General features: G+C 47.0%; 1 protein-coding gene across 1 annotated transcript in view; it reads right to left on the bottom strand.

Annotated features, from left to right (window-relative positions):
- LOC113405355 (paired box protein Pax-5) overlaps positions 1 to 26,382 on the bottom strand; it is a 220,953-nt gene that overhangs the window by 172,224 nt on the left and 22,347 nt on the right. The window contains exon 5 of the mRNA XM_026646498.1: positions 25,824 to 25,952. Coding sequence (XP_026502283.1) covers positions 25,824 to 25,952 — 129 coding nt within the window. The remainder of the gene's footprint in view (positions 1 to 25,823; positions 25,953 to 26,382) is intronic.

The following is a 26,382-nucleotide window of genomic DNA, read 5'->3' as shown; positions in this document are numbered from 1 at the left end:
ATACACAAATTCATCCGCTCTGGGAAATTCTGATTTGGCCTGGCTGGTGGGGTGTCGCACACCGTCTCGGTTGCCCCCCGAATGGAAATTCAGAGCATTTCAAGCCGGCAGGCAGGAGAGAAAGAAAACCGAACATGCTGCACAAACTGTCAGCAGTTTTCTGAACGTCTCCTGGCAGCCCTGACCCAGAGAGAGAGACCTGAAGAAGAGCTCAGTGTAGCTGGAAGGCTTGTCTCTCTCCCCACCAGAACTTGGTCCAAGAACAGACATTACCTCACCCGCCTTGTCTCCCAGACAGAGAGAGACTAACGAACTGGAGTCTGCTCTCCCACGATGACTAGCCCCTGCTGCCTGGTTAAAAAAAAAGGCATCGTAATAATGAATCTTGGAAGCGCGTGTCCAGAAAGGCCCATGCTTCATGCCAGCCCCCATCCTTCACTCGGCTCTCATCAGCGCAAGGCTGAATCACTCAGCTTTATTGACACTTCATCTGCCAGCGCTCCCTGTGCAAGCGGATCATCTGGTACGCTGCCCGGCTTCTGGCGGCTGGACTCCACGCTAAAACACCTCCCCTGAGCCTCTGGGAAAGCTGGCATCAGTTGTTACCATAACAAACTCAATTGTTCTCAGCAGTGCTCCAGCAAATAAAGTCATTAATTATGGGCTCTCTCTCGGCCGCCGTTGGCTGGGGCAGCAATCAGTGTGAAACTGCTCATTGCCTTCTCTCAGGGAGCGAAGACAGATGCCATAAAAATAAACTGCAGCATGAGCAGAACCCTGCCAGTAAGACAGCAGCAGGCTGGACCCGGTAACAGCCATCACGCTGCTTTCTGTGGGCCGAGCTACATTTATCCGCTCTGCCTCCGCCAGGGGGGAAGGTATCCCATTAAGCGATTATTTTTATCTTATAACGTCAATTTACTTATACTGATTGGCTTCCTGCCGCCAAATATCAATTAAATTGCAAATGCCGGCAGAAGCTTATTTTCTGTCTCCCCCCACTCCTCTTTTTTAAGCTATGTTCTAACATAATTTAATTTATTTCCCTTTCCATATCTCAGAGGAAAATCTATATCTCCTCCTGGAAGGCCATTTGCCCTCTGTTATTGGGAGCTGAGGTATCACACTATTGAACCATTTGTTTCAGCTGACTATCGGCAACCCATCAGCACTCGTAAAGACCTCTGCCATCTCACTGCAATTGTATCTATGATTGCTCTGTTTATAATTTGTTTTTAATGGACACTAGTAACTATCAGACTTCTAGGTGTCCTTTTACTTCACTGAGTTACAGGATACTCTCATAGGCCCTTTTTTCTCCCCCCCGTCCCCCCCCCACACACACACTTTACCCCCTGCTCGTTTCTGACGAGGTTAGCTTATTAATCAATCATCTGCTGAAAGATCTTTCTGTCTCCTCCCTTGGACTGAAGTTGGCATTAGTTCGGGCTGGTGTTCCTTTGCAGCAGGAGCAGCGCCAGGGTTTTTGCCACCCTAGGCGGCAGCGCTCCTCCTCTGAGCATTCGGCGGCGGAGGGACCTTCCGCTCCACGTCTTCGGGGCACTTCGGCGGCGGGTCCTGGAGCGAGTGAAGGACCCGCCGCCGAATTTCCGCCGAAGACCCGGAGCGGAAGGACCCCCTCGCCGCTGAATTTCCGCCCCCCAAATCCTGCCGCCCTAGGCGACCGCCTAGGGTCGCCTAGTGGAAGCGCCGGCCCTGCTTTGCAGTTGTATTTCAGGAGGAGATTCAGCCATCCAAGTGCTAGCAGTTACAGGCTGATGTTGCTTCCATGATAAATAGCTAGATAAACATCCATTGAAAAATGAAATGCAAGAGGAGGAAGCACCCCAAGTGCAAACCATTGTGAATTGTAAGGAACATAACATAGGAGGCTCTCAGTCCGCAAGAACAGAACCTATCTGGCATATCTCCATTCATCAGGAATATTGATGTGGATTTATCCCAAAGAAAAGTCCCAAGACACGATGTCTCTCTCATTTTTAATGTGATCCTTAAGACATTGCCCCCCCACCCCAAGACACCCCTGGACTACTGTCAGTAACATACTCCAATAACCCTGTTTCCACACAAAAGTAAAACGATTTTCAACTTTGGAGCACAAACTTCACTGCCTCTCCCTGAGTTCGGCGGGAAAGGAGAAAGATTGGAGACAACGTCGTGCTAATGGGGTTGGAGGGTTACCAGATGAATGTCGGTGACCCAAATGACTAGTCCCGGATGTCAGAGTTCAACAAAGATTGTGGGACTTGGAAGATGATTAGAAACGTAAGGCTGGGGCAGCGCAATAGGTCGTACTGGAATGAACAGGCAGATGCTAATCACAGAGGAAAAGGTGAGGTCACCATATAGTCAATCTAAAGAATTTCTGGGCACTGTGCAGAACATAAGAATATCTGTTCTCCTTATACTGCTTTCAACGTCCAAAGACATGCATGGACCCACTTGAAAGGGATGTCCTGAATTCAAGCAAGGGGGAACTGATAGCCTGTCGAAAGAGGCTGGCAAAAATCAATGATAATATATGCAGATACAGAGTGATCTTTTATACATATATTACCTATTTTGAATAATTTATAGCTATAATTAGGTGGGTCTTCCCATTTACTGAACATACATAACACAATGTGTGTGTGAGTATACATGATAGAGAAACACATCTGTAGATCTACCCTGTTTCCCCGAAAGTAAGACATCCCCCGAAAATAAGACCTACTTCCAGTTTTGCCTCTCGCTGTAATATAAGGCATCCCCCGAAAATAAGACCTCCCCGATAATAAGGCCACCCCGGAATATAAGGCCCCGAAGCTCCAGGAAAAATAAGACCTCCCCTGAAAATAAGACCTAGCGCATCTTTGGGAGCAAAAATTAATATAAGACACTGTCTTATTTTCGGGGAAACACGGTAGGTATAAACATACTACCGTATATTAAAACAAGGAAAAAATAGTACCCAATAAAACAAAAATCAATTATAATCAATGTAATATAATCAACCTAATATATTTACATACTGTATATCAACTTCCTTTGAAAGGCTCTCATTTTCCTTTTGTTTAATATCTGTAGGGGTTAGGTCAATGGAGAAAGGTATGCCTGTATGTATATATACACACACATTTGCAAATGCATTCATACACACCAGAGACCAGATTTTTAAAAACTTGCCACCTTAGATTGTAAGATCCTTGGGACAGGGACCAATTCCTTGCGATATGAATGTACAGTGACTAGCACAATGGGATGGGGTAATAATAAAGGATCATTTTTTGCAGCCACAACTTGCAGGCATTATCTTAACAATTCAGATGCCTACAGACCTGATTTTTGAGCAGATCAAATGATTTTCATTGTCTTACCAATCACTTCTATGAGAAAGTTTGGGGCATAAAATATGGAGGCCTAGTTAAGGCTGGTTTGAAAATTGGATCCTGTTGGTGTGAATGACGACTGTGTATGTTCAGAATATTGACAGATTCAGATGATAGATAGTTGCTGTACTTGTGCGTGTGTGTCTATAACTATCTGCTAGGTAGGGTTGTTCTTAAGAGAAACATCCAGAGTAATAGGAAAGGTCTTTGCACCCTTTGAAATGGTGATTATTAACTAGTTGCATTCAGTTTAATGGAGATAGCATGATTTCCTGGGATGTTTGTTGTTGGTTTCTAAACAGAAGGCTCCAGACTCAATTTTGTGGTGACTAGCTAGATGTGACTGGCTTACAAACTCAGCATGGAAGACAGGAAGCAAATTCAAGCCGCACCATTATTTTTTAAATATCAGAGGTTGATGACCCCTCACTGCAGTGGCCACAGTGTGGCTGACCGCTGCGGAACAATTTAGTCTTGTTTCTGTCTCCAGGGTGATGAAGAGGTGCACAGCATGTGCTCTACTATGGAGGGTGGTGCCAATCTGCAGGGAAGTTCGCAGCTTTCATAGGAAGATACGTATCTCTCCCCTGAAGTGAGGAAAGAGCTGTAAAGCGAGGCAGAGTGGAATCAATTTGGCAGACGATTGCAATTTTATCACTTTCCAGGGAACTCACTTTGCACAGACAGTTTGCACAGGGCAATTTCCTCCTCTCTATCCGTGCTGGTGTCCATCTTGCTATGGACAGGTTAAACCTTAACAGCTTAGTGTTTGCTTACACTTCAGAAACCAAATCAGTATCTCCAAACACAAGTGTGATGCTCCTAGTGACAGCAGGGGCTGCGTTTTCTAAGAGCTGTTTCGGGACTCAGACGTACATATGTAACCTCCATTTCTCTTGCTTTGTAGAAGAGGATGTGTGTGGGAAAGTTACATGGGAGGAGATTATTGGCAAAAGTAGCTTTTAGGGTGACTTTTTAGCACTGGTTCATCAAGGAAAAGAATCCAGGCACACTTAACGTACAGGATCTGATCCTCAGCTGGTTTAAATTGACTTCAATGGAGTTGTGTCAGTTTATACCAGTTCAGGTTCTGATCCAGAGTCCCCATTTTCACAGCTATCAGTATTGCAGCCATGGGGGAACGCCACCTTTATGTTTCAGAAACATTTTTATCTGGATTTGGAAAGGATGATCCAGGGGGGTTCAGGCACAAACCTAGGAGTCTGGGAATTGCAAAAAACAGACACCAGCATGTCCTGTTTTGGACAGGTACGGATGATACCATCAAAGATAAGCTGTTTAAGTGTGAAATCCAGGAACCGAAATGCAAAACATCCACTGAAGTTACATGGGATTCCTGACTACCCTGTGCCCAATCTGAATGAAATGGAAAAGATCAATTGGTCGACAACTACTCACTTGGGGGCGGGGAGGAAGGTATTTTTTAATTGTTAATTGCACAATACATCAAGCCACAACACAACACTGTAAATCAGAGTTTGCTTGGCGATGGGATTCCAAATAATAATAGATCAGGGGCTACAATTCACAAGCAGCTCATTGGGGAAATTCTCTTTGATATCAGTTAAAGCACACACATCAAACCCTTACTATGCCCAGTCAAGTGGGTTAGCAAAAGTGTCAGTGCAAATAGCAAAGGACCTGATTTTTTTTTAAAAGTGCAACACCCTGGTTAATTAAAGAGGTGCATATTTAGCACTGTTAGACTATTGAGGCACACATCAATGCTTGATTAGGATCACCAGTTGAAAGTCTCAAGAGCAGAACAACAAAAATCTTAGCACTGACATCTAAGAAGCTTCTTGAGCCAAAGACTATTAAAGCTGGGGTAGTTACACAACAATGATATGCCAGGAAAATAAAACAGAAGGAATACTGCGACAATGCCAAAAAGCTACCTGCATGGCAAGAAACTGTTAGATTCCAAACATGAAACGGCCGGCAATCCTGTCAAGGTAACAGCTCTACAGTTCATATCAAGGTCACAATTATGCTCAACTGCAAAAATTCTGTTTACATTGTTTGACAGGAAGTTGGGGGGGGTTGACCAAATGGATTTTTCGTGAAAAGTGTCGGCTTTCTGTGGAAACTGTTGATTTCTTGTTGAACTGGCTGCTTGAACACCAATGTTTTTGGTTGTGTTTTCAGCCAATACGCAGATGTTTGGGGCCAAACACCAAAACTTTCAACTCACAGGTGTCAGAACATTCCATGTCAATGTTTTTGATCCAAATGAAGCATGTCAGCATTCCAGAACTGAAAAGTTTAGTTTCAGCTCAGTTTGACATTGAACTGTCCTCCTCAGCCAAGGTGGACCTCATAACCCCATTCTCCCTTCCGGGCCAGGCTTCCTGGCCGCACCAAGTCTGCCATGATGCACCAGAACTGACTTCCATGTTATGCACTGAGACACGTCAGCTAGAGGGAGCCCAGGGTGCATCTGAGAGATGTAGTATGACCAGGATGTTTGGCCCATAGAGGAGAACAGAGATATAAGACATTTGAACTACAACACCCATGAGACACTGAGGCAGCTCAGGGAGAAACGGTTTAATACCAAACCAACCTGAAATGTTGCAATTCAATCTGATATCCCAAAGTATTTCGATTTGAATTGCCCCACCTGAAATGAAATATTTTGTTCCGATTTTCCCAGTTGAAACTTTTGCTTTTCAGCTGAAACTTGTTCGTTTTTTGACAAAAAGTTGAAATTTTCTGTAGAAATTTTTTGACAACACAATTTTTTTTAAAATTGTCCATGTTTTCCATGGCAACTGCCATGCACCCATTTCCCTACCAGCTCTTGTCATAGCCACCACGGAGGGCAGCTTCTGCAAGATGAACAGAAGACATTTAAACAAACCAGGACACTGGCATTGTGTGTTTGAGTGCCAATCAGATACCATGAAGGTGATCGAATACAATGGTGATCAGTCTCCAGATAGTCAGAGGTCCAGCGTGCTATTGACGGTGTTCCTGTGCAGGCAGAAGAACCATGTGCACCTAGCAAATGGCAATGAAAACACCAAGAACAGCAAACAGGTTCCTCATATTGGAGCCACACCAGCAGCCAACAGGCCATGGCTGAAGGTACTGTTTTGAGAAGACATCGTAAGCATGTTCTCAGAAAGCCTTTGAGGTCACTGATGGCCGTTACTGACAGATTTCCAATATCCTGACCCTAAATGTCTCTATTTGCATTTATTAATGGGCTGGATTAGTGCATGGCTGATTTTATGTTTTATTTGTATTTACTTTGCCAAAAAAAGGGAGGGGGTGAGAAAAGAAGATTTTAACACTGAATTCTGCTATGTGACAGGAACAGACCCTCTCACTGAAAACCTTGGGTGAAGGAGAGGGAAAATGTGGCCCAGCCAGTCCATTTTAAAAAGGAATACTATTGTCACAAGCCTCCAGACAGAACACGAATAGAAGCTTAAAGTCGTCATTACAGCCGTTAATCGGAGTGCCAATAAACAGCAGCATTTCCATTATGGATCGCGTTTTTCAGGGGCTTATAACTCAGCCCTAGAAAGTTACTGTGGCCTAGCAAATTAGCCACAGAGAGGGAGCCAGGAGACGCAAGACCAAGTCCCGGCTTGATTGAAATCAATGGCAAAACTCACACTGAAGTCAAAGGAGCCCAGATTTCAGCCCTGCTGTCTGATCCTGCTTCTGGCTTTCAGTCACTATGGAGAAGTCCTTTAACTTCAGTAAACCTCCATAGGCAAAACGAGGAGAACAATGCAGCTACGCTGCAATAAACCCCCCAGCACCGAGTCTCAGAGCCCGGGGCAACGGACTCGGGCTTATGGGGCTCGGGCTGCAGTGCTACAAGTTGCAGTCTAGTAGTTTGGGCTCAGGCTAGAGCCCAGGCTCTGAAACCCATCCCCCCACCCCCATCCCCCACGGAGTTTCAGAGCCCAGACTCCAGCCCCAGCCCGAACGTCTACATTGCAGTTTTTAGCCCTGCAGTCCAAGACCCACAATGCTGAGTCAGCTGACCTGGGCCAGCCATGGCTGGGCTTCATGGAGTAGCTTCAGGAAGTCAGTTCAGTAGTAAATAAGTGCAAAGTCTGCTGCCCAATCAATACGAGAGAGGAACAGCATTCAGAATTCTGGGGCTCCCAGACCTGTGTTCATTTCTCCAAGCTACGAGGCCTTTAAACAGGTGGCATCACCACTACTTCCTCAGCCTGTTATTATTTATTAGTAGCTCTCTGGTGGTACCCGGTCATGGAGCAGGACCCCATTGTGCTAGGCGCTGTACAAACACAGAGCAGTATCACACAACTCTCATTTAATTTTTCATAAAGTTTCTGGGATTTCAGAGAAGATATGCAAAAACTCTGATTTTTGTCAAAAATCTTGGTGTTTGCAACTATTATATCACCCCATCTATAAGTTCAGTTCTCTTTCCCCCCTCCCCCAAAAGCCTCTTGATGGTCTGACACTGACAATGGCTTTCCATACAGCCTGGCCTTTGTGGCCAAGTGCAGCCTCACTGACTTCAGTGAGGCTTTGGCCAGAGCAAGCGTCCATCTATGTGGCTTCATTTGCAGAAACAGGGCCTATAATTCTCTGCAAAATCAAGATAACATACTCAGGCTACGTCTTCACTACAGGGGGGGGTCGATTTAAGATACGCAAATTCAGCTACGCGAATAGCGTAGCTGAATTCGACGTATCGCAGCCGACTTACCCCGCTCTAAGGACGGTGGCAAAATCGACCTCCGCGGCTTCCCGTCGACGGCGCTTACTCCCACCTCCGCTGGTGGAGTAAGAGCGTCGATTCGGGGATCGATTGTCGCGTCCCGACGAGACGCGATAATTCGATCCCCGAGAGGTCGATTTCTACCCGCCGATTCAGGTGGGTAGTGTAGACCTAGCCTAAGACAGGGATGACGAGGTTAGTGCTTCAGGGCACTCTGACAAAACATGGTGTAGAAAAATACTGTACCTGGTTTTCGAATAGTTCCTTCTAACTGTTTTAACTATTGAGCAGCCAAATGATTTAATGCTTTGTAAGAGGCCCTTTGAGGTGGGTATGAGCTCAGCATGTTTCAAAGCCCTGTTTACTACCGGCAGAAATTTGCATTCGCTTGAGCCGAGCAAGTCTGGAATAAGGTTACATTTCCTCAGCCCTCCTTTTACATGGCAAAACTTGAAGCATTTCGTTTGATGTAGAGGAAACATTTGGACAGATTTTAGTCATGTGGATTTACGTACAGAAAAGGGGGAGGGGGGAAGACGGTGTAAAACCTTATCCGCCCACGTCTGAAAGATGAACATCATTGCTGTCGTCTGACTGCATCCCGGTCCTGTCAGAAAAGCCAACGCACACAGCCAGGAATAACTCTACCTTTCACGGGTTTGAAACGCACAACTGGTCGTGTCGTAAGCTTCCCTTTGAAATAAGGGCTCCACAGCCTGGCTGTGCTGCAAAATGAAATGTCCTGGACTGTTCCTCTCAGGCCTGGCAGCAGGTGTCACAATTCACCTCCTTATAGTGGGCCCATTGAAAGCAGTTTTCATCCAATCGACCTTCGCTGAGAGGTCAACTGACCCATAATTACAAAGCTGAACTTGCTTGAGTTCTACTGCACTGTAACACCTGCAGGTTTACATTAGCCAGTTTAGAAATCAGTCAACCCATGCACCACCCCCACCCTACTCCAGAGCAAAATGAGCAGTATATGGCATCCTTCCCTTCTGCAAGTCAAAGTACTCCAGCCAAACCTAGGAGTGAACAAGATCTGGATTATTCTAATTTAAATATACTTCCACCACAGACTGCTGCCCTTTTCCCCTGCAGAAGATGCTCTGTCCTGTCTTTAATTACTTATGAAGGCAACTAATTGAAAAGTATTTTATATAGAGAACAAAATAACTGGATTGTGACAATGTACCCTGATGAGAATCTACCTCTCTCTCCATTTTTTTCCCCCATTCTCCCAATTTTTATTATCCTCACTATTGGCTCTCTCCTGCAATATATAAATGAAATCCAACATCTTAAGATTGTACACGGGTGAAGTGGAAAGTGCAAGATAATGCAAGACTTCCAGCTTGAGACAAAATCACCACCATTAAAACCATTATTCATTGCACCTAAGCCTTTTTTTAGATGTCCCCTTGGTCTGGCTAGACATATTTCTTAGGGCTGGTTGAAACTCAGGATCTCTTTTCCTGGGAAATTCTGACATTTCAAAATTTGCTTTTGTTCTGAATCAGAACAAAAAAACCAAACAATTTAAAAATTTGCCATGAAATGAAGTTTTTTTTTGGGGGGGGGAATCATTTCAAGTCAATTGAAAGTTTTTCATAAAAATCAGAATGTTTTGTTCTGATTTTGACTTGATTTATTTTATCATTTAGAAACAGATAGTTTCTTAGATATTTTCTTAGAAACAGATAGTCATTTCAAAATGGAAAAAATCAAGGTGTTCCAATAAGGTTGAAAAATTCCTTTATCAAAATGCTTAGTCTCTTTTAAAAAAAAATTAAAAAAACAAAGTTGTGTCCAAGGGCATTTTCCAACAGAAAGACATTCTGTCAGAAAATTAACCAGCTCCAATACATCTCCTGAGCCCATCAGCATGGTGTCACAGCACAGAGTGACTTATTTACCCCCCAAATGAGATTGAATTGTGTTCCTATACTAGATAGTAATTTCAAGTAGGAACCTAGCATGTTCTAAAGAGAAAGATAAGATGAAATATGTAGGTGCCTTGAGAGAAAGTGTGTTCTCTGAGGTAAGCCATTTTACGGCCTGTCTACACGGTGGACTAATGCACCCTATGGGGGGGGTGATTTCTAAAGCAAACTAGCATGCTGCATATTAATTGGTCCATACAGATGCTGTGGGTACACTTGGATAGTGTTGTTTGAAACAGCACTACATGAAAGTACACTGGGGAACCTTTCATGTACACCTGCAGGGTCTACACGGACCAGTTAACGTGCAACACGTTATTGTGCTTTAGATATCACAGCCCATCAGAGTGCATCAGCCCATTGTGTAGACAAGCCCTTAGTTACATCTCTCTGAAGTGACCACATCTTCAAAGCTGTCCAACTCCCAGTAGCTCCCACTGAGAACCACTGGATCCTGACCACTGGTGAAAATCTGACTCCTTTGTTTAGGCACCTGAGATGAAAGACTAGCCCCCAATTAAATCAATGGCAAAACTCTCACTGACTGCCGGAGGGACCCAGTTTCACTCCTACACTGGAGATGAGCACTTTTGAAAATGTAGCCCTGAAGGGCTCTGTTTTAAACAAATATATGCCTGGGCTATGTGCGCCAAATGGCCAGTTAGGCGCTCATTTGGGAGGAGAGAGGCACTAACATGAGCTGGAATATTGTCAGCACATCAGGTTTAAACTGCCCAGAAAGCACCGTGGGTGAAACTGATGCCCTGCAGTTACCAGCCCACCCCCTACACGGCAGTTCATTCCCTCTTAAGCCTAGGGTACATTTCACCCTTAGTGCCTACAAGATAGTAGAAAACTGAGCCGTGAGTGCCAGGCATTGCCCCAGATGGTAATAATCCGCTATAGCCTTTTTCAATGCTGGAGACAATGCTTTGTCCACACCCTGTTTGGGGAAGAGAGGCACTGTCCCACAATGCCAGATTACCACTATGTGGCCAAAGCCAAAGATCCAGGGAGGCCACACAGGTATATCAGGGTCCTTACCAGCCTATACTGATTAAGGTTCTGATGCTGCAAACATGACATGCACCCACTTAATTTTACTCCTGCAGGCAGTGCCCTTACCTTCAATAGGGGTAGAGAGAGGCTCAGGGCCAGGTGCAGAGAAGGTGTCACAGAGCTGCTGCCCCAGCAGTCCCTCACGGCTGAAAATGGTACTGCAGCAGCCCTGCCTCAGTTTCTCAGTGTCTTCTCCAGCTCACTGTGGCCACAAGCCTGGCCTGGTCTCATAACAGAGCTCAACCCCTTTTGGGGCTTCCGAGTCTTTCACTGAACCAAAAATAGCAAAACAATCAAATCTGCAGCCCAGCCAGGCTCAGCTGTTAGCTCCCTTCTTTACAGGCTAGCCCCAGCTGCAAGAAACTGTCCCAGCACCAACCCCATCTCCTGAGCTTCAAACTCACTGTCCAAAGGGTAGCACCATCACCCCCATGCAGGGTTTCAGGTGGGCTATACTCCCTGATTGGCTCTTATCTTCACTTAGGCTGCGTGCCCACTACAGAACAGCCCACTGCCCCCCACCAGCCCTCAGTGCTGGGTTTGCCTCCTTTTAAGACCTCCCCTGGCCAGGTGGAGCAGGCAGGGGTAATTGAACAGGAATGACAGGCCCAAAGCCTCTGGCCCTTAAAGGAACAGGCCACCCTGTTACAGTGGTGCTCAAGGCCAGATATCGTGAGATGATCAGGGTCAGGTATAGAGAGAGGATCAGGGCTGGGTGTCGGGGCTGCTCGTACTCAGGTACTTGCAGGATTGGGGGACCCCTGCCACAGTAACAAATGAGATCTACACACAGGAATTCATTACTAGAGCCGGCTGCTAATTTTACAGTGTGTTGTTTTTCCAGCAGAAAATGCTTTTTGCCTGAAATTGAAACTTATTGTGAAAATGTTAATTTCAGTGAAATTTAGTTTCAGAAAAAAATTGGAATGGAGCATTTTAGTATTCTGTTTTGAAATGACTTTGCCGTACTTTTACTTTGTCCTGTATAACGTTGTAACAAATGCAAAAGTCAAAATCAGAACGAAATGTTTCCGTTTTACAGAAATGCAAACCCCAGAATGTTCAACCCAAAAGGTTTTTCCTTTCGTTTTGTTTCCCGACTTTCATTTCGTGGGGACACGTTTTGGTTTCATTCCATTGCAGAAGGCTGATTTGGGAAGCTCCCTGTTCAGCCGGCCAAGTGGGCGCCTGGACTAAGAAAAGCCGGATGCATTTAATAAATTCACATTTTGAATGTGGTTCCAGACAAGAACGAACTCCCCTCCCCGCCCCCACCGCTCCGTCTAAAGGAAGACGAGGCTCTCCTTTGCAGATGCCTCCAGTTTTGGGTAGCTGAATGGCATTAGCATTTAGCTGAACACTCTGTGTGTGCATGTGTGTGTATGAGACTCCAGTTCCTTTTAGTCTGTCTGGGGGAAGGGGGAAAGGGCTTGAATAGGTGCCCCTTAGAGGCCCGGCGGAAGCCAACACACTCCCAGAGATCAAAGCCCCAGGCCTAGAACAGAGAGCGGCAGGGCTGCTTGCCATCCGATCACTCTGTCAATGACAGTGGCCATTCATCGGCAGATCACGCCCTGTCACTGTTTGTGTCAAACCACCACCGCCACCATCACCACCACTCCTTCTCGGGGAACGGGGGGCGGGGGGGGAATTCATTATCCATTAATGAGCTCTTCACAGCCCTGATCCCTGAGGCAAACACTGCTCCATTCATAAAAGCTCCCAGTGGCTGGCCAAGGGGGACCAAACGCAGCCATTTCACAGCCCGCGCACCATCTTGCTCCAGGATTTGTAACAGTTGTGAATGACAGACACTGAGACAGAGGAAGTGAGGCAGACAGACAGACGGGCAGGGGAGGGGAGACAGACACACAGATACTAGCCTCTCTAGCCTCCCTGAGCTTTGAAAAGGAAACGACTAGCAAAATCAGAGAGCAGCTGCACATGTGGAGGCTGAGAGAGACCCACACACTTTTAACTGACTCATATTAAGGGCTTCATGCTCAGAGCACCTCTGCCCCTGTCATTCAATACAACACGGCAGTAAGATATGTCATCTGCAGTGGCGTGGTAGCCGTGTTGGTCCCAGGTTATGGGAGAGACAAGGTGAGCTGGTATCTCTGGCTGGACCAACTTCCGTTGGTGGAAGGGAGAAGCTTTCGGAGACCTGCCCAGACCTGAAGAAGAGCTTGTCCCTTCCACCAGAAGAAGCTGCTCCAATAAAAGATATTAACCTCACTCACCTTGTCTCTCTCAGTGCAATAGGTGGCATCTATATCCAGTCTCTGTCCCTCCAGCGCTTTACAAAGTAAGGGCCAGATCCTGCAGCTGGATTTGCACAGCGAGCCCACTGAGTCTGCATTGATCCTAATAATCAAACTAGACATGGGGGTTCCTTTATCCACCACTGAAATGCAGCCACCTCTGAGGTGAAACATGGCAACTGTAGCACTTAGGAGTCCCAGTCCTGGACCGGGACCCCATTGGACTAAGTGCTGTACACACAGATCACCCCTGCCCCAAAGAGCTTGCCATCTAAACATAAGCCAAGAAACAGCCGGTGGATACAGACAGACAGACGGGGGAGTACCAGGAAACAAAGAGACCATATTGATCAGCACAACGGTGCAGGAGCTGCCTAGCCATTGACAAGTGTTTTGGGTACCACTCCAGACAGCTGTAGAACAGCTGCTGCTGCCTTTACATGAGGGTTCAGGATGGAAAGTGTCCCAGGAAGGCCCACTGGCTTGTGGCATGCAAAGAACTGCAGATATGCCGGCAGCCATACCACCTTGTGCTGTGGTCCCATCAGCTCTCACCAGCAAGGCAGGATTTCGCCGAGTCACGTCTTGCGTGGGCCTCATCCAGCACCCACTGCAGTCCCTGGAAAGACCCACATTAACTGTCGTGGGCATTGGCTCAAGCCCATAGGCCTATCACGGAGGCAATCCGCTGCAGCTTGAACTTACTTAGCCGAGCTGTGTAACAGGATAGCTTGCTCTCCACGGGCAGGAGGGCCTGGGCTAGCCAACCTTGAAAGAGGCACACCTGAGAAGAATCAGGTGATTCCCCTATAAATTGGATTTTTTCCCCTCATTCTTTATTTTTTCCATTTGCTACTCTGACACTTTTCAAAACTTCTCATGCTTTGGCAAAGTTAGAGGAGCAGCGTTTCATTTTTCCTCTGGCCGCTCTCCAGCTCTTCCAAAGAGGAGGAAGTTTTGGAAGGTTACAGAGTGGAAAAATGAAGAAAAAAAAGTTAAAATTAAAATTAAAAATGAGCAATAGAAAATAATCTCTGGATTTCATTCATTCTACTGTCTGGGAGAAAGGGGAAAAACCAAAACTGTGAAATTTTTCAATGTACATCTACCAACCATCACTCTTATAAATGGACTTCATAGCAAAAAACAACAACAACTGGAGAGAACTTGATAACAAAGAACTTAATGACAATGTACATCCTCACACAACCTGAAGCTACAATACAACAAAGACAACAATCATATTCCACTGATTGAATGATAGGCACCAGGTATGGGATAAATCCTCTTGGAAAACTCTGGGAAAATATAATCTAATGATTGGCAACCGAGGAAAGAGGCTGATCTATTTCATGCAGGAGATTTGTACAAATAAATCATTTAATGTCATTTGTCCAAATTTAAGGAAACACAGCTAATTGCAGAAGGAAGGAGATCGTTGGACTTTGTCCTTTAGCGCAAGTGGCAGAACATCATACTTTAATTCTACGGCCTGTGTTGTGCACGATGTGAAGCTTGACAATCACAATGGTGCCTCCTGGCCTTCAAATCTATCAGTCTCTAATGCAACCCCACAGTGCATACAATGCAACTGCTGGAATGTGCCTATACAGCGCCTCAACCGATCTGTAATGTAGATGGGAGAGACTTTAAATGTTAATTCCGTCAGAAAGCAGCAGGATAAAATCCTACAAGTGCTTCATAGTTCAGCTAGGGAATCGAGAGTAGATTGCTGACATTGACTGGTGTTGGAGATGACAAGCACTCATGGACAGGGCAGAGCAGGGATTCACTGGTGTGCACTACCTGCTTTCCACAGCTCCAGGGACACTGGGTAAGTATGAACACCGCTCAGTGGCCAGTTAAGTCAGGTTTAATGGCTATTTTGCCTCATTGGAATGGCGCACAGCAGCCGGAGCACACTGGTGAATCTGGCCCAAGTGCTACTAATACTTTAAATACTTTCCACCTTTTAACAGCAACCCTATATCAGTGTAATTCCATGGAGTCCGCCGGAGTTACACCAATGTAAAAATGGTGTAACGGAGTGGAAAATCAAGCCCATAAAGGCAACAGCAGGAAGTGTAATATCTTGTTCCAGCATTTTAGCTTGCATGGTTTCTCTGAAATAATCCCAGCAAGCAGTGGATTGCATTAGAGTCATTATTGTGCATGGAGTCATTATTGTGATGTAGATAGTAAAGTCCAAATCAAACCGTGTTAAAGGCTGTTCTCAATGTATGGATGTAGATATAGTTGCTTTGTGGGAATGGATACATTGATTGAACAATCATCTCATAGTATTTTGAGACATTTGGAAAGAATTCCCGAAATCAAAGAACTATTTAAATGAGGGAGGAATTTAAATCAGTGCCCACAGACCCGCAAAATCTTAATCTCATTAAAATCAACAGAAATACTTTCATGAGTAAAGAATACGCATGTGAGTAAGGATTTGCTGGGCTGGACCTGCTAACTGTATAAGTAAATTCCAAACATCCATTGTTTCTCATGTTCTTCTTTACTCTCACATCGCTGGTTACATGTAGATTCCAAACAGTTTAATTTCTCTGTGTATTTTTTCCATTCCTTTTTTGCCAGATGTCTTTGGTTTTTAGGTTTGTGAGTGTGAGAGAGTATATCTATAAATTAATAATTTGCAAGCTATACAACATTGCTCACATGTGACGAACAAAACTTGACTCACTGTCTGGTAACCCTAAACCCCACTTGACCCCTTCTGAACCCAGCGTACTAGTGCTGTCACTGAGTTTTGTCAGGCACTTTAGTTGAGCACACCTCTAATATAACATGTTAAAATGTCCATCGGCGAATGATTTTTTCTCTCCATAACCTTCTGCATTTTCCCGCCCAGTCTTTTGACAGCTTCCCTCGCCATTTATGTCCTCACAGGCTACGTTCCTCAGTGAATTATTTCAATAGATACCTGTGCACGGAAATGCTGAATATCAGGTGTCCACCTACAAGGATAGCTTTTGCCCAGAGCATATAATATCTGGTCCTGGTATAAACAGAGCTTTGCCGACTTACACCAGCTGAAGATCTGGTCCATAGTGTTTGGCTTCTGAGCTAGACTGCACCACTTTGCTGACCGGAACAGCCTGCGTGTGTTTTCCATCACAAAATCCTTTCCAACAATTAACATTAATTGCCAGCAATATGACAAGGTCTTAAATGAGTCTTTTCCTGCTTGACTAGAACCTACAAGTCTCCCAAAGACCAAACCCTTCTTTTCTCCATCAAATCTACCTGAGCAAGTCTAGAGGGAAAACCCTGCTGAGGCACCAGCCATGTGGTGCAATGGCTTTTCTCACCTCAGTGGGGAGGACAAGAATCGGGTTTGCCCCAGCTGTTCTCTACATTACACCTGGGAAGTAACCATTGTCAGGTGATATTCCTTTGTGAGCGCCCTAATATCTGATTGGGATTTGGATCCCGGAATATAAATGTGATCGAATTTCAAATGACCCTAGGAAACCCGGGCAGACATCACCTTCCCTGGGCACATGTGAGAAGGGAAAGAGGAACCTACTCAGAGCAGCTCCCCTCCCTCCTTTGGTCCATGTGCAGAAGGGAGAAGAAGATTTCTAGTCTCTTGACCTCAAAGAAGCCTCCTCAGTCACCAGGGAAACCGAAAGGAGACCCGTTTTGTGTGTATAAAGCTTGGGAAGCAGTTGCCCAAAATAGCCCTCTGCCAGGACAAGAGAATCAAGCTGTGGCCTCGACAGCCTTCCTTCCCCCACCAACTAGCTCCCTCCAACTCCCATCGATGGAGCTCCTCATGCACCGAACGGCCCTGCTCCAGCATGCGTCTCAGCCCTTGCCTCTGGCTCTGCCCATTCTGGCCACGCTTCAAGCCTCCCCCCGCCATGTGCTGGAGTTGTCTCCCTCCTCCAGCACCCCTCACATCCTTGTTCTTCCCCTCCCAACCCCTGCTCCTTCAGCTAGCTCCCAGCCGCCGGCCTCCTCTCCTTTCCCATCAGCTCCCCTTCTCTTGCCCTATCTCATCCCAAATGTAAAATAACAGTAAAGAGCAGAGAGGGAAGGAGAGACACTCACGCGCTGCACATGCATCATCGCCGCCCCAGTGGCACAGTGCTAGCACTCCACCAGAGCACCTGGCATGCAGGGCTCCCACTCCTCCTGGCCTAACCAGGACACCCGGCTTCTGAACAGCTTTCTCTGTCCTCACCCAGGCCGGTCCCTCTCTCCTTTGCCGGCTTTTACCATGGTTCGTTTGTTTGCCCATTGCCCGGCTGGGGAGAGCTTATTCCCTGGAGCAGCACCATCGAAGAATGGCCCTGCTCGTGGGAGTAAATGCTCCTCAGAGTGAGTAAGGGCTGCCCTTTGTAAGATTTTCATCCTTCGGGGCAGGAGCTACATCTTCTCTACAGTGTCATGAATACTTCCAGCACTGGCGAAATATTAATGGGCTAGATCCACAGCTGGTGTACATCAACAGAGCCCTAGTCAAGGGGGCTGCACTAATTTACAGCGGTGGGGGGGCTGGCCCGAGAAAATCATAATTATTGTTATCAGGTGGGTCAGGAAGTGGGAGAATGTTCCAAGTGGGCTGCCTGGCGCATAGGCGGCAAAAGAGAAGCAGGAGAAGATAAATAAAGCAGCAGATTTTTCTCCCAGTGCCAGACAGACAAAGCAGTGTGCGGCCAGAGATGAGACCCCACTGGATGGGTAAGTAGGCCAGCCCCCCAGCTGGTGAGGGAGCTATGGACAATATGCTCCTGGCTGAAATCAATGGCGCTCTTCTTAGGAGGTGACCTAGGTAAAAGCCAGGGGAGCTGGATGAGTGGCTAAAAATGTGGGGTGCTCCCTTCTGATAACCTCAGAAAGAAGAGTTCAAATAGCATCGGACCTTAGCCCTGCGCTCAGCAGTGACACACTGCAATGGAAGCGCTTGGTGGAATGCAGATTTCCATCCCCCGGCCCGTTCCTCTCCCCCTGCACTGCGCACTCCTGCCCAAGGCTGCTTCCGGCTCACCATGTGCTAACTGCGGTGGAGACGTGCCCACCGCTCTGCTTGGACCTTACAGCAGCTGGTGGCCATTGTCCTGCTGGAAGGACGTGATCCATGCGCCCGGAAGGAGGGAAACCCGGCCCTACCCATTACAGGGCCTTGATGCAGTGCTGCTCTCGTTGCACTTGGCCTTTTATTGGTTTCCCCCCTTGACCACATCCTGGGGGCAGAAGGGGTCGCTGGTAAAATTGGGTTTGTCCCATCGCTGTAACAGGATACCGTTATTAATTAATATTCACAGGGTGCTTGGAAAAAACATCAAGAGCCGGGGCCCCGGTTTTCAAACTCGGGGGTGCCTTCAATGAGTTGCACAGATCTGAACCGAGGCACCTAAATAAAAGCAGCCTCGGAGGGAACGAGAACCTCAGACCGTGGCGCAGACCCCTCCCTTCTATTTTTAGCCAGCTAGCTAGAGTGCAACTAATACCTGTACATCTCACGTCTCCGGCAGCAATGGAGACACACCCCTAGTTTTCTTTATTATCTCTGCTACTGCTGCAGATTTTCCTTCCAAACAGGAGCACGTGGCCCACAGCTTCTACGAGGGGCGAGCAGAAGCACGGGAAAGGCGTTTTTCAACAGGCCGGCTCTGCAATAGTGACATCTACACCGCCAACGTCAGCGGATGGCCACGACACAGTGTAAGGGCTGGCAAGGATGGAACAAAGCAAACGGTGCAAGTCAAGGTTGCGTCTCATGCTGGTTTCAATTCCCAAAATGCCCCCAACCACAGAGAAGACTCTACACTGAGGAATTAGAAATATGGTTTACGCAGCTGTTCTGTGTGGGGGTATTTAAATGCAGCCAGACCACCTCTGCAGCCCAAAGAGGTGGGTGGTAGCAAACACACGCTTCCTCCCCAGTGCTTAATTTATGATGGTGGGGTTGACTCTTCTCGCATTTCCAGGCAGACTGGTGACCACAGCTGAGCAGGGCGATGTATTTGGCGCATTTAGCCCTTTGTTCTGTCTGCGGACAGACAGCGTTCCCACCGACTGGTTCATTCTCTGAAATTACTCAGTGAATATTCCATGCAAACAGGTTTTAGGCGGTGGGTTCCTCACCAATCTTGCATTTCCAGAATGGCCTCCCGGCAGCTGAGATTCGCCATTTGAACTGGCTACATACTGTAGGGCGCACAGGGAGTCTTCCAATTCAGCACCCGGTGGAGTCAGTGGGAAGAGAGGGAGCTGGACTGGTCCCTGCATGAACAGAGCTCACAGGCTGTGCATTTTGCTCTCAATTCCCCACTATTGCTCTACCTCTACAGTAGTTCCACCTGTGTGAGCTATGGTGGGAGGGAGAGCGTAAGCATGTCTAAGCCCAGGCGCCTCTAACAATCCCACTAGGCACCTCTCGGCATCTTTAGGCATCTAAATACCATTAAAAATCTGGCCTGTAGTAGTTAAAATGTCGACCCAGCTGCTCCCACTGTTGCTACCACGTTGATGAGAAATGTTAGTGCCTTGGAATCAGATGTCCGATGCAAAGACTCACTGCTAGAAATTCACTTCCCGCTAATGTCTTGCAATTCTTGCTTCAGACACACCACGCCTGCCCACAAACCTGCTCACTGACCAAGTCACACGGAGCAGGACAGGGGCACATACACAGACAAGGGGAGCTGGTGAACTCTTCTGAGGGCTGCTTGCAAATCCTTCTCTGCTCCAGCTGGGACCACTCCTCCATGCCAGTGTCAAGGAAGTCAGTTCTCCCTCCTGACCAGCACGCCAAGGATTGAACCAGGGAGCCCTGGAGCCAAAACCATACGCTGCTACAGTCTGAGCTAAAGAGCTCCTCTCGGGAATGATGTGGGGGGACATACACTCACCAGTGACATCATCTCGCTTTTACTGTTTACAGGGGCCTGCCTGGGACCTTTGCCCACCTGCACTCACCCTTTTTACAGCCTTCCTTGCCTCTGGAGAGGCAAATCATCTTAAAGGCACATTGCAAATTTCAGGCTCGATCCTGCAGAATTTACTAAGGAAAAGACTCCCATCCAGGTTGGAATTTGGGGTGTACCCGGGTAAGCGCAGCAGGGCGGAGCCGTTCCTTCCCCAGGTGAATAACGGCACCACCTGGGAGTGTTTGTCCTGAAATGGTTTTCAAAATCACAGGTGCTTCCGTCCAGGTAGGTTTGGTTGCTCTGCGCACATCGTTCAGCTCGGCCAATGGGAACAGGCTCGCCAAACCTAAATCCTGGTGCATAGCCGTTTTCACTTGCAGGTCTCATGCACTATCCCAGTGGTGCAAAGAGCCGGTGACAAGCCAGGGTTAAAGAAAAGGAAAGCTCCCCCTCCCCGGAGCTTCCCTTCAGCCTTGACTGTGACCTGAGACCCCACCAAACAGCACACTCTGCAGTGGGAGCAGCAACAGGAGCTGGTGCCTGGCTGGGACTCCCAGCCACACTGCCAGGAGGGGTAGTAACAGCACCACCTGATGGGAGACAAAGAGGCGTCCCAGCTGGGAGCCGTCTCTTTGCCCGCCTCTGTAGGGAGCCGTGCCCCTCCTGCTGGCCAGGGGAGACGGACAGAGAAATCCTGGAGGAGAGAGAGAGAGGTTGCATCAAATCTCTCTGTTAAAAACACATATTTAAACCTCTTCTCGCGTGCAGTAACTGCCGGGTGAGTTCAGTGACTGCCGAGGCAGAGCGCCAGCACCCATTTGGAGTTTTGTTACAAAATCTCATCACTTATAGCAATGGGCTTGTGGGGCCCTCCAGGGACGTGACCCTGCTGAGCTATACACACCCACAATCACCACACAAACACGTTACACACCACACACCCACACTGCACGCATACACATGCACACACTGCATGCACGCGCACTGCACAAACACACATGCTGAACACCACTTACAGGCACCCTACACGTACATTCCACAAACACTGCATGCACTGTGCAAACACACACGCTAAACACCGTGTGCAGGCATGCTGCACAAACACACTGCAAACAGTACACATGCACCCTGCACAAATGCACACCCATTGCACAAACACACGTAATGCATACAGTATGTCTGTGCCCTGCACAAACACACGCAGAGGACAACTGTACACACACACACACACATTGCATACACACTACACACATTCATTTCCTTGGCTGGATGTAAGTTTGCTTGGGGACACAACCTCCTTTCGCATACATTTTGTCTTTTTCCCCTATTCTCTCCTGTAGCTTTGTCCTGTCATCACAAGACAACATAACACTGCACCACCAAAAGAAAAACTGAACATGAGGACAGCAGCCAGAACTGGAGAACTCCCCCTCCTCATCTGATCTATGTTCATCCCTGGTGGCAAACATCACCGGGGAAAGTTTAAATCTAAACAGAAGAGTCTCTTCATTTAAAAACCGAGTAGTGATCTTCGGAGCCTCCATTTTTGGGTGTCCCATTTGAGATGGTGCTTTTCAGAGGGCAGCCGCTCGGCACATTCTGAATTCCAGGACCCTTTTACGATGGCTCAGGCTGGGCACTCAGGAACTGAGCCACCGCAAACCCCTAGTCATTTCTGAAAATGTAGGCGACTTTTAATGGAATAAAACAATTTCTTTGAATAGAGATATTTGTAAAAACCTGTCTTTAAAATGTAACCTAACCTACTTGTGGGTCCCACGCTCACTGCCTGCTCCCCTCTATGGCCTTCTTTCAGCTGAAAGGAATTCATTAGAAGACGATAAAATAAGATCATTCTCCATCCTCCCACCCATCTGCTCAACATGCATCGCTCGGGCTTCCCACTACACGCAGGGAAAATCCGAATGAAGCAACCGAAGGTAGAGAGGGGAATCTGAAAACAAAACAGCAACCGTGCCCAGCGGCGTCTGCCTTTTTAAACGTAGAAAGCCGATCGCATCTCTCTTTAGTAAGCCAGTGTCTAGCTACTGTGTAGTCTGCTCCTTGTGTCAGTCCCCAGTAGTATGTCCTTTAACTAGAAGTGAAAGCAACCGATCCCCCACTAAGGCACATCTGCTCCAAGTCTACTTTACAATGCGGGAGGGGGAATGGCACCTTTAGCTGAATAAGCCAATAAAGATTGTCTGATTTGGTTTGCCCCTGTTGCTATTAGGCTAGCAACCCACTGGGTTAAAGACTGGTGACAGCTGCTAAAAAAAATGTCCAGACCGAGAGGAACAAAAAAGGCAACGAATCCTACTGAGTGCAGGATACAGCTTGCAGAGTTGAAGAGCGAACCCATTCCATTTCACTGTCCCACTCAGACAGAAGCCTAGATCAATTTACAATGGTTACCTAGTCAGTGGCTCTACTTGTCAGAGATCTATATACAGACAGACCCCTCCCTCAATATGGAGAGAGACATATGTCAAAAAACTAAGTCACGAGAACGTTAACCATGTAGCGTTGAGCTCACAAAAGTCAGTAAATGGCAAAGTTAACTCTGCCCCCTTGTGCATATATATTACGATACAGTCCATCATTAAACCATCACATTTTCCTCTTCCTGAAAGAATACAATATAATATGATTCCATTTCCCTAGAGTCTCCAATACAAAAGTGGGGCTTCTTTGGACTACTCGGAGTGCATTTTGAGTGCTTAACTGTGCACAGGTGACAAGCGCTTAGTGGGGGGAGAAGGGTGTTAATGGAATTTACTGGGAGGAAGGGGGGATTAAGACAGAAAAAAGAAATTCCATACTGTGGAACCATTTAGCTAGACACTTACCAGAGCACCCTGTCTACCCCACTTAACGAGTCTGCAGGAGGGAGCCCGTTAGCTGTGCAGTTTCAGTGGGCAGTGAAGATAGCAGTACTACTGCTATTGCAGATTGGCGTACTGGGGATGGGTCGCATTCTGGGTTTGAGCCTTTCACAGTCTCAATCTTTTCTCTGCAGCTATGAGGGTTTACTGCTTATAAATGAAATCTGAGATTCTCCTGTGGCTCCGGGAGCTGGGGCTTTAGGAGACATTTAGGAAACTATTGTGATAGCTCTGTGAGAGTTTGCAACATTGAGATTGCCTCTCTGCCAAACCCTAGGGACTATGCAGCTTTTCCCTTAACGCATTGCAGAAAAGGTTAGCTCAACGTTTTAAAAAATCACCTTTCAGCACAGATCAACCCTGTAAAATGTCGGCCCCAAAGGAGAACGGTTTGGAAAGTTACAAGTGACTGGAAACAGGGCTGTAGGATGGAGAGTCTATATTTTCTGTCCTGGTTCCCATACTGCTCTTGTCACCACGGTAGATGGTTATGCATCTTTAATTAACTACAGAGTTTGCTACTGCTCCTACTATAATGCCAACATGTATGTGTATAGGTATGGCCTGATTTTCAAAAAGTCAAGTGTGCAACTGCACACCTAATTAATGTGCACACCTACTTCAACTGCATGTACAAACCGAGTCTTTGCACCCAGGCAGCCAGCCACAGTCTGAGGGAAATCTAGGCCCCACAGAGGTCAATGGGAGTTTTGCAATTGACTTCCATGGTCCCAGGATTAAAACGGCCCTCTGCACCTGACCGCTTTGTGCAGCCCTGGGGACGGCCACACACACTCGTTGTTTGGACTTGGACTGGCACTCCGGGCTTGTTTTTTTTGTGTGTGTGTATATACAAAGAGTGGGATGAATTGAACAGGAGAATAACTGACTTAAATGTCCTGTCAGGCTAATTGTGAGGCTCGAGGCCACCGAGAAAACATTGTTTTTTCCCTTCCTGCCCCAGAGTTTACAAAGACTCCGGGGTCATTTCTCCCCTTGAGGAGTGTGTGTGCAAATCCCATGAACAGGGCAGGCACATGGCTGGCAGAACAGACTCCTCGTCAAGAGCAGCAGTGTCTGCGCTTTGTGACCACCGTTGCACAAAAGCTACAACTGTAGTAGTTTAAGCAGCAGGGGAGGCAACAAATGGGCAGAAAGAAAACAAACTAAGGCCTCAATCCTCCAACCATTGCCACGAGCAAGTAATTTACACATGTGAGAAGCCCCAGTGAAGTCACTCCCATACAACAATGTCTACAGGATCAGGCCCTAAACTTGCCCCAGGGTTAAAATTGTCCTACTCCTTTGATTATAATAGGTGGGTGTGGCTGGCAGGTGGGTGTGGCTGGCCAATGATATTTCCTAGCCTCTGGAACTCCTGCGGTTAGATAATAAGAAACATCCTTTACATGCCTTCAAGGATGATTTAGTTGGGGATTGGCCCTTCTTTGAGCAGGGGGTTGGACTAGATGACCTCCTGAGGTCCCTTCCAACCCTGATATTCTATGATTCAGTGGCTAGGTCTACACTAGCAGGGGGGTCGACCTAAGATACGCAACTTCAGCTACGCCTCTCACCGCGGTGGAGTTCCGGAGTCGACGGCAGAGCGATCGGGGATTGATTTTATCGCGTCTACACTAGACGCGATAAATCGATCCCCTATAGATCGATCACTACCCGCCGATCCAGTGGGTAGTGTAGACGTACCCTATGATTCTAAGGAAAGAGCCAGTTATAATTTAAGGCATCTTTAAAAAATTCAAACTCAGAATATCCCGTCATTTGTCCTAAATTATCCTTATTTTTAAAGGTAATGCAGCATGTTCATCAAAGCAACATCCAGGCTGCATAGTGACATTTAATTATGAACCTTAAGAAGAATGCAAAAACTACAGCAAATGCTCCATACAAAACAAAATCAAGCCGCCTTTAGTGCAGCCTTCGCTGTCAAAAATCCCACTGATGTCAATGGGAGCTGAGGAAGTGCTGGAGAAAGGAAACTGTTCCTATAAACCATCCAGATCTCGGACAAGTCTAATCCACCTCATTTGTATTTTATTTTTAACAGGGTGCAGAGTTGTGCCATCGTAATAATGTATCTTGCCATTTGCACTGATGGGTGGGAAGCTTTCTTAGTTTAGTTCAGTTTTGTTCGTAAGTCACTGAAAAATGCAATGCATCCCATGTGCTTTATAATATATGAATACTGGCACCTGACCATGGGACCAATCCTGCTTCCATTCTAGCTGCCATTGACTTCAAGTGGAGCAGGGGCAGACTATCTGGGCCTGATTGTGATCTCACGTAGACCTGTAGAAATCGGAAGAAACTCCATTGCCATTGATGGAGTCACACCAGCATGAAAACCTTGCACACAGAGGCAATGTCTCCTTAGCATCACGGTCATCTCAGTTCCTATCTCAGCCCAGCTGGCCACGCAATAGCTCTCCGGTAGAAACAGATCCCACATGAACAGATTAAGTCACAAAAGCAGGTTACATGGACCCATGTCAGACACAACTAGATATGGTGAGTTGTAAGAAAGTGAATATTGAAGACAATAGCAGATAGAGCATCTTTCCAACGCCGCCCGCCCCTTTTTCAGTACGTGGAACCCACCAAAGAGAAAACAGGCCCGTTTACCTTCATCGCGTTTGCGTTTGTTGCTTTCAGCACTGGGGGATGTAATTCCCAGAATTCCACTAATGGAGTAGGAGGAGCCTGCGGAGTCAGTGCTCACTGTCGAGACTTGGGTCACGGACCCCGTGGAGGCTGTAATTAAAAGCAAAGCGGTCAGCGTGCAGACGAACATGAACGCCAGAGCGTGCCCACAACTCCTGCCATTGGGACCACTGTCCACACCCTCAGCCACAACAGTTTCATGTGACTCTGCAGTGCCCCAGCTAAGAAACTGAATGGTCATGCCTGTTTTGTTGTGTTTCCTCTGACACGTGAGTTTTGAAAAGGGGCTGATGGAGCACAGCTTGTGGCAAACACTCAATTGCCTACAAGAGGGGCTTTGCGGGTGCACATGGGGTTTACAGACCCCCCCACTCAGACTAAAGCGGTGATGGAACCGTGCTGGGCCAAGAAGGCCCCACCCCACATCAGCCATGGAGCAGGCTCCAAATGGAGGACCTGCTTAAAATGGGAGTCTGGCAATCAAGCAGGGGAGAGGGAAAGAGAAGCAGTCTAAAGGAAG

This window comes from Terrapene carolina, unplaced genomic scaffold (assembly GCF_002925995.2).
Source record: "Terrapene carolina triunguis isolate 2854851 unplaced genomic scaffold, T_m_triunguis-2.0 Scaffold35098, whole genome shotgun sequence".
NCBI lineage: Eukaryota > Metazoa > Chordata > Testudines > Emydidae > Terrapene > Terrapene triunguis.
Note: the sequence above shows the minus strand (reverse complement) of the source record. Positions and strands in the feature narration are given on the sequence as shown.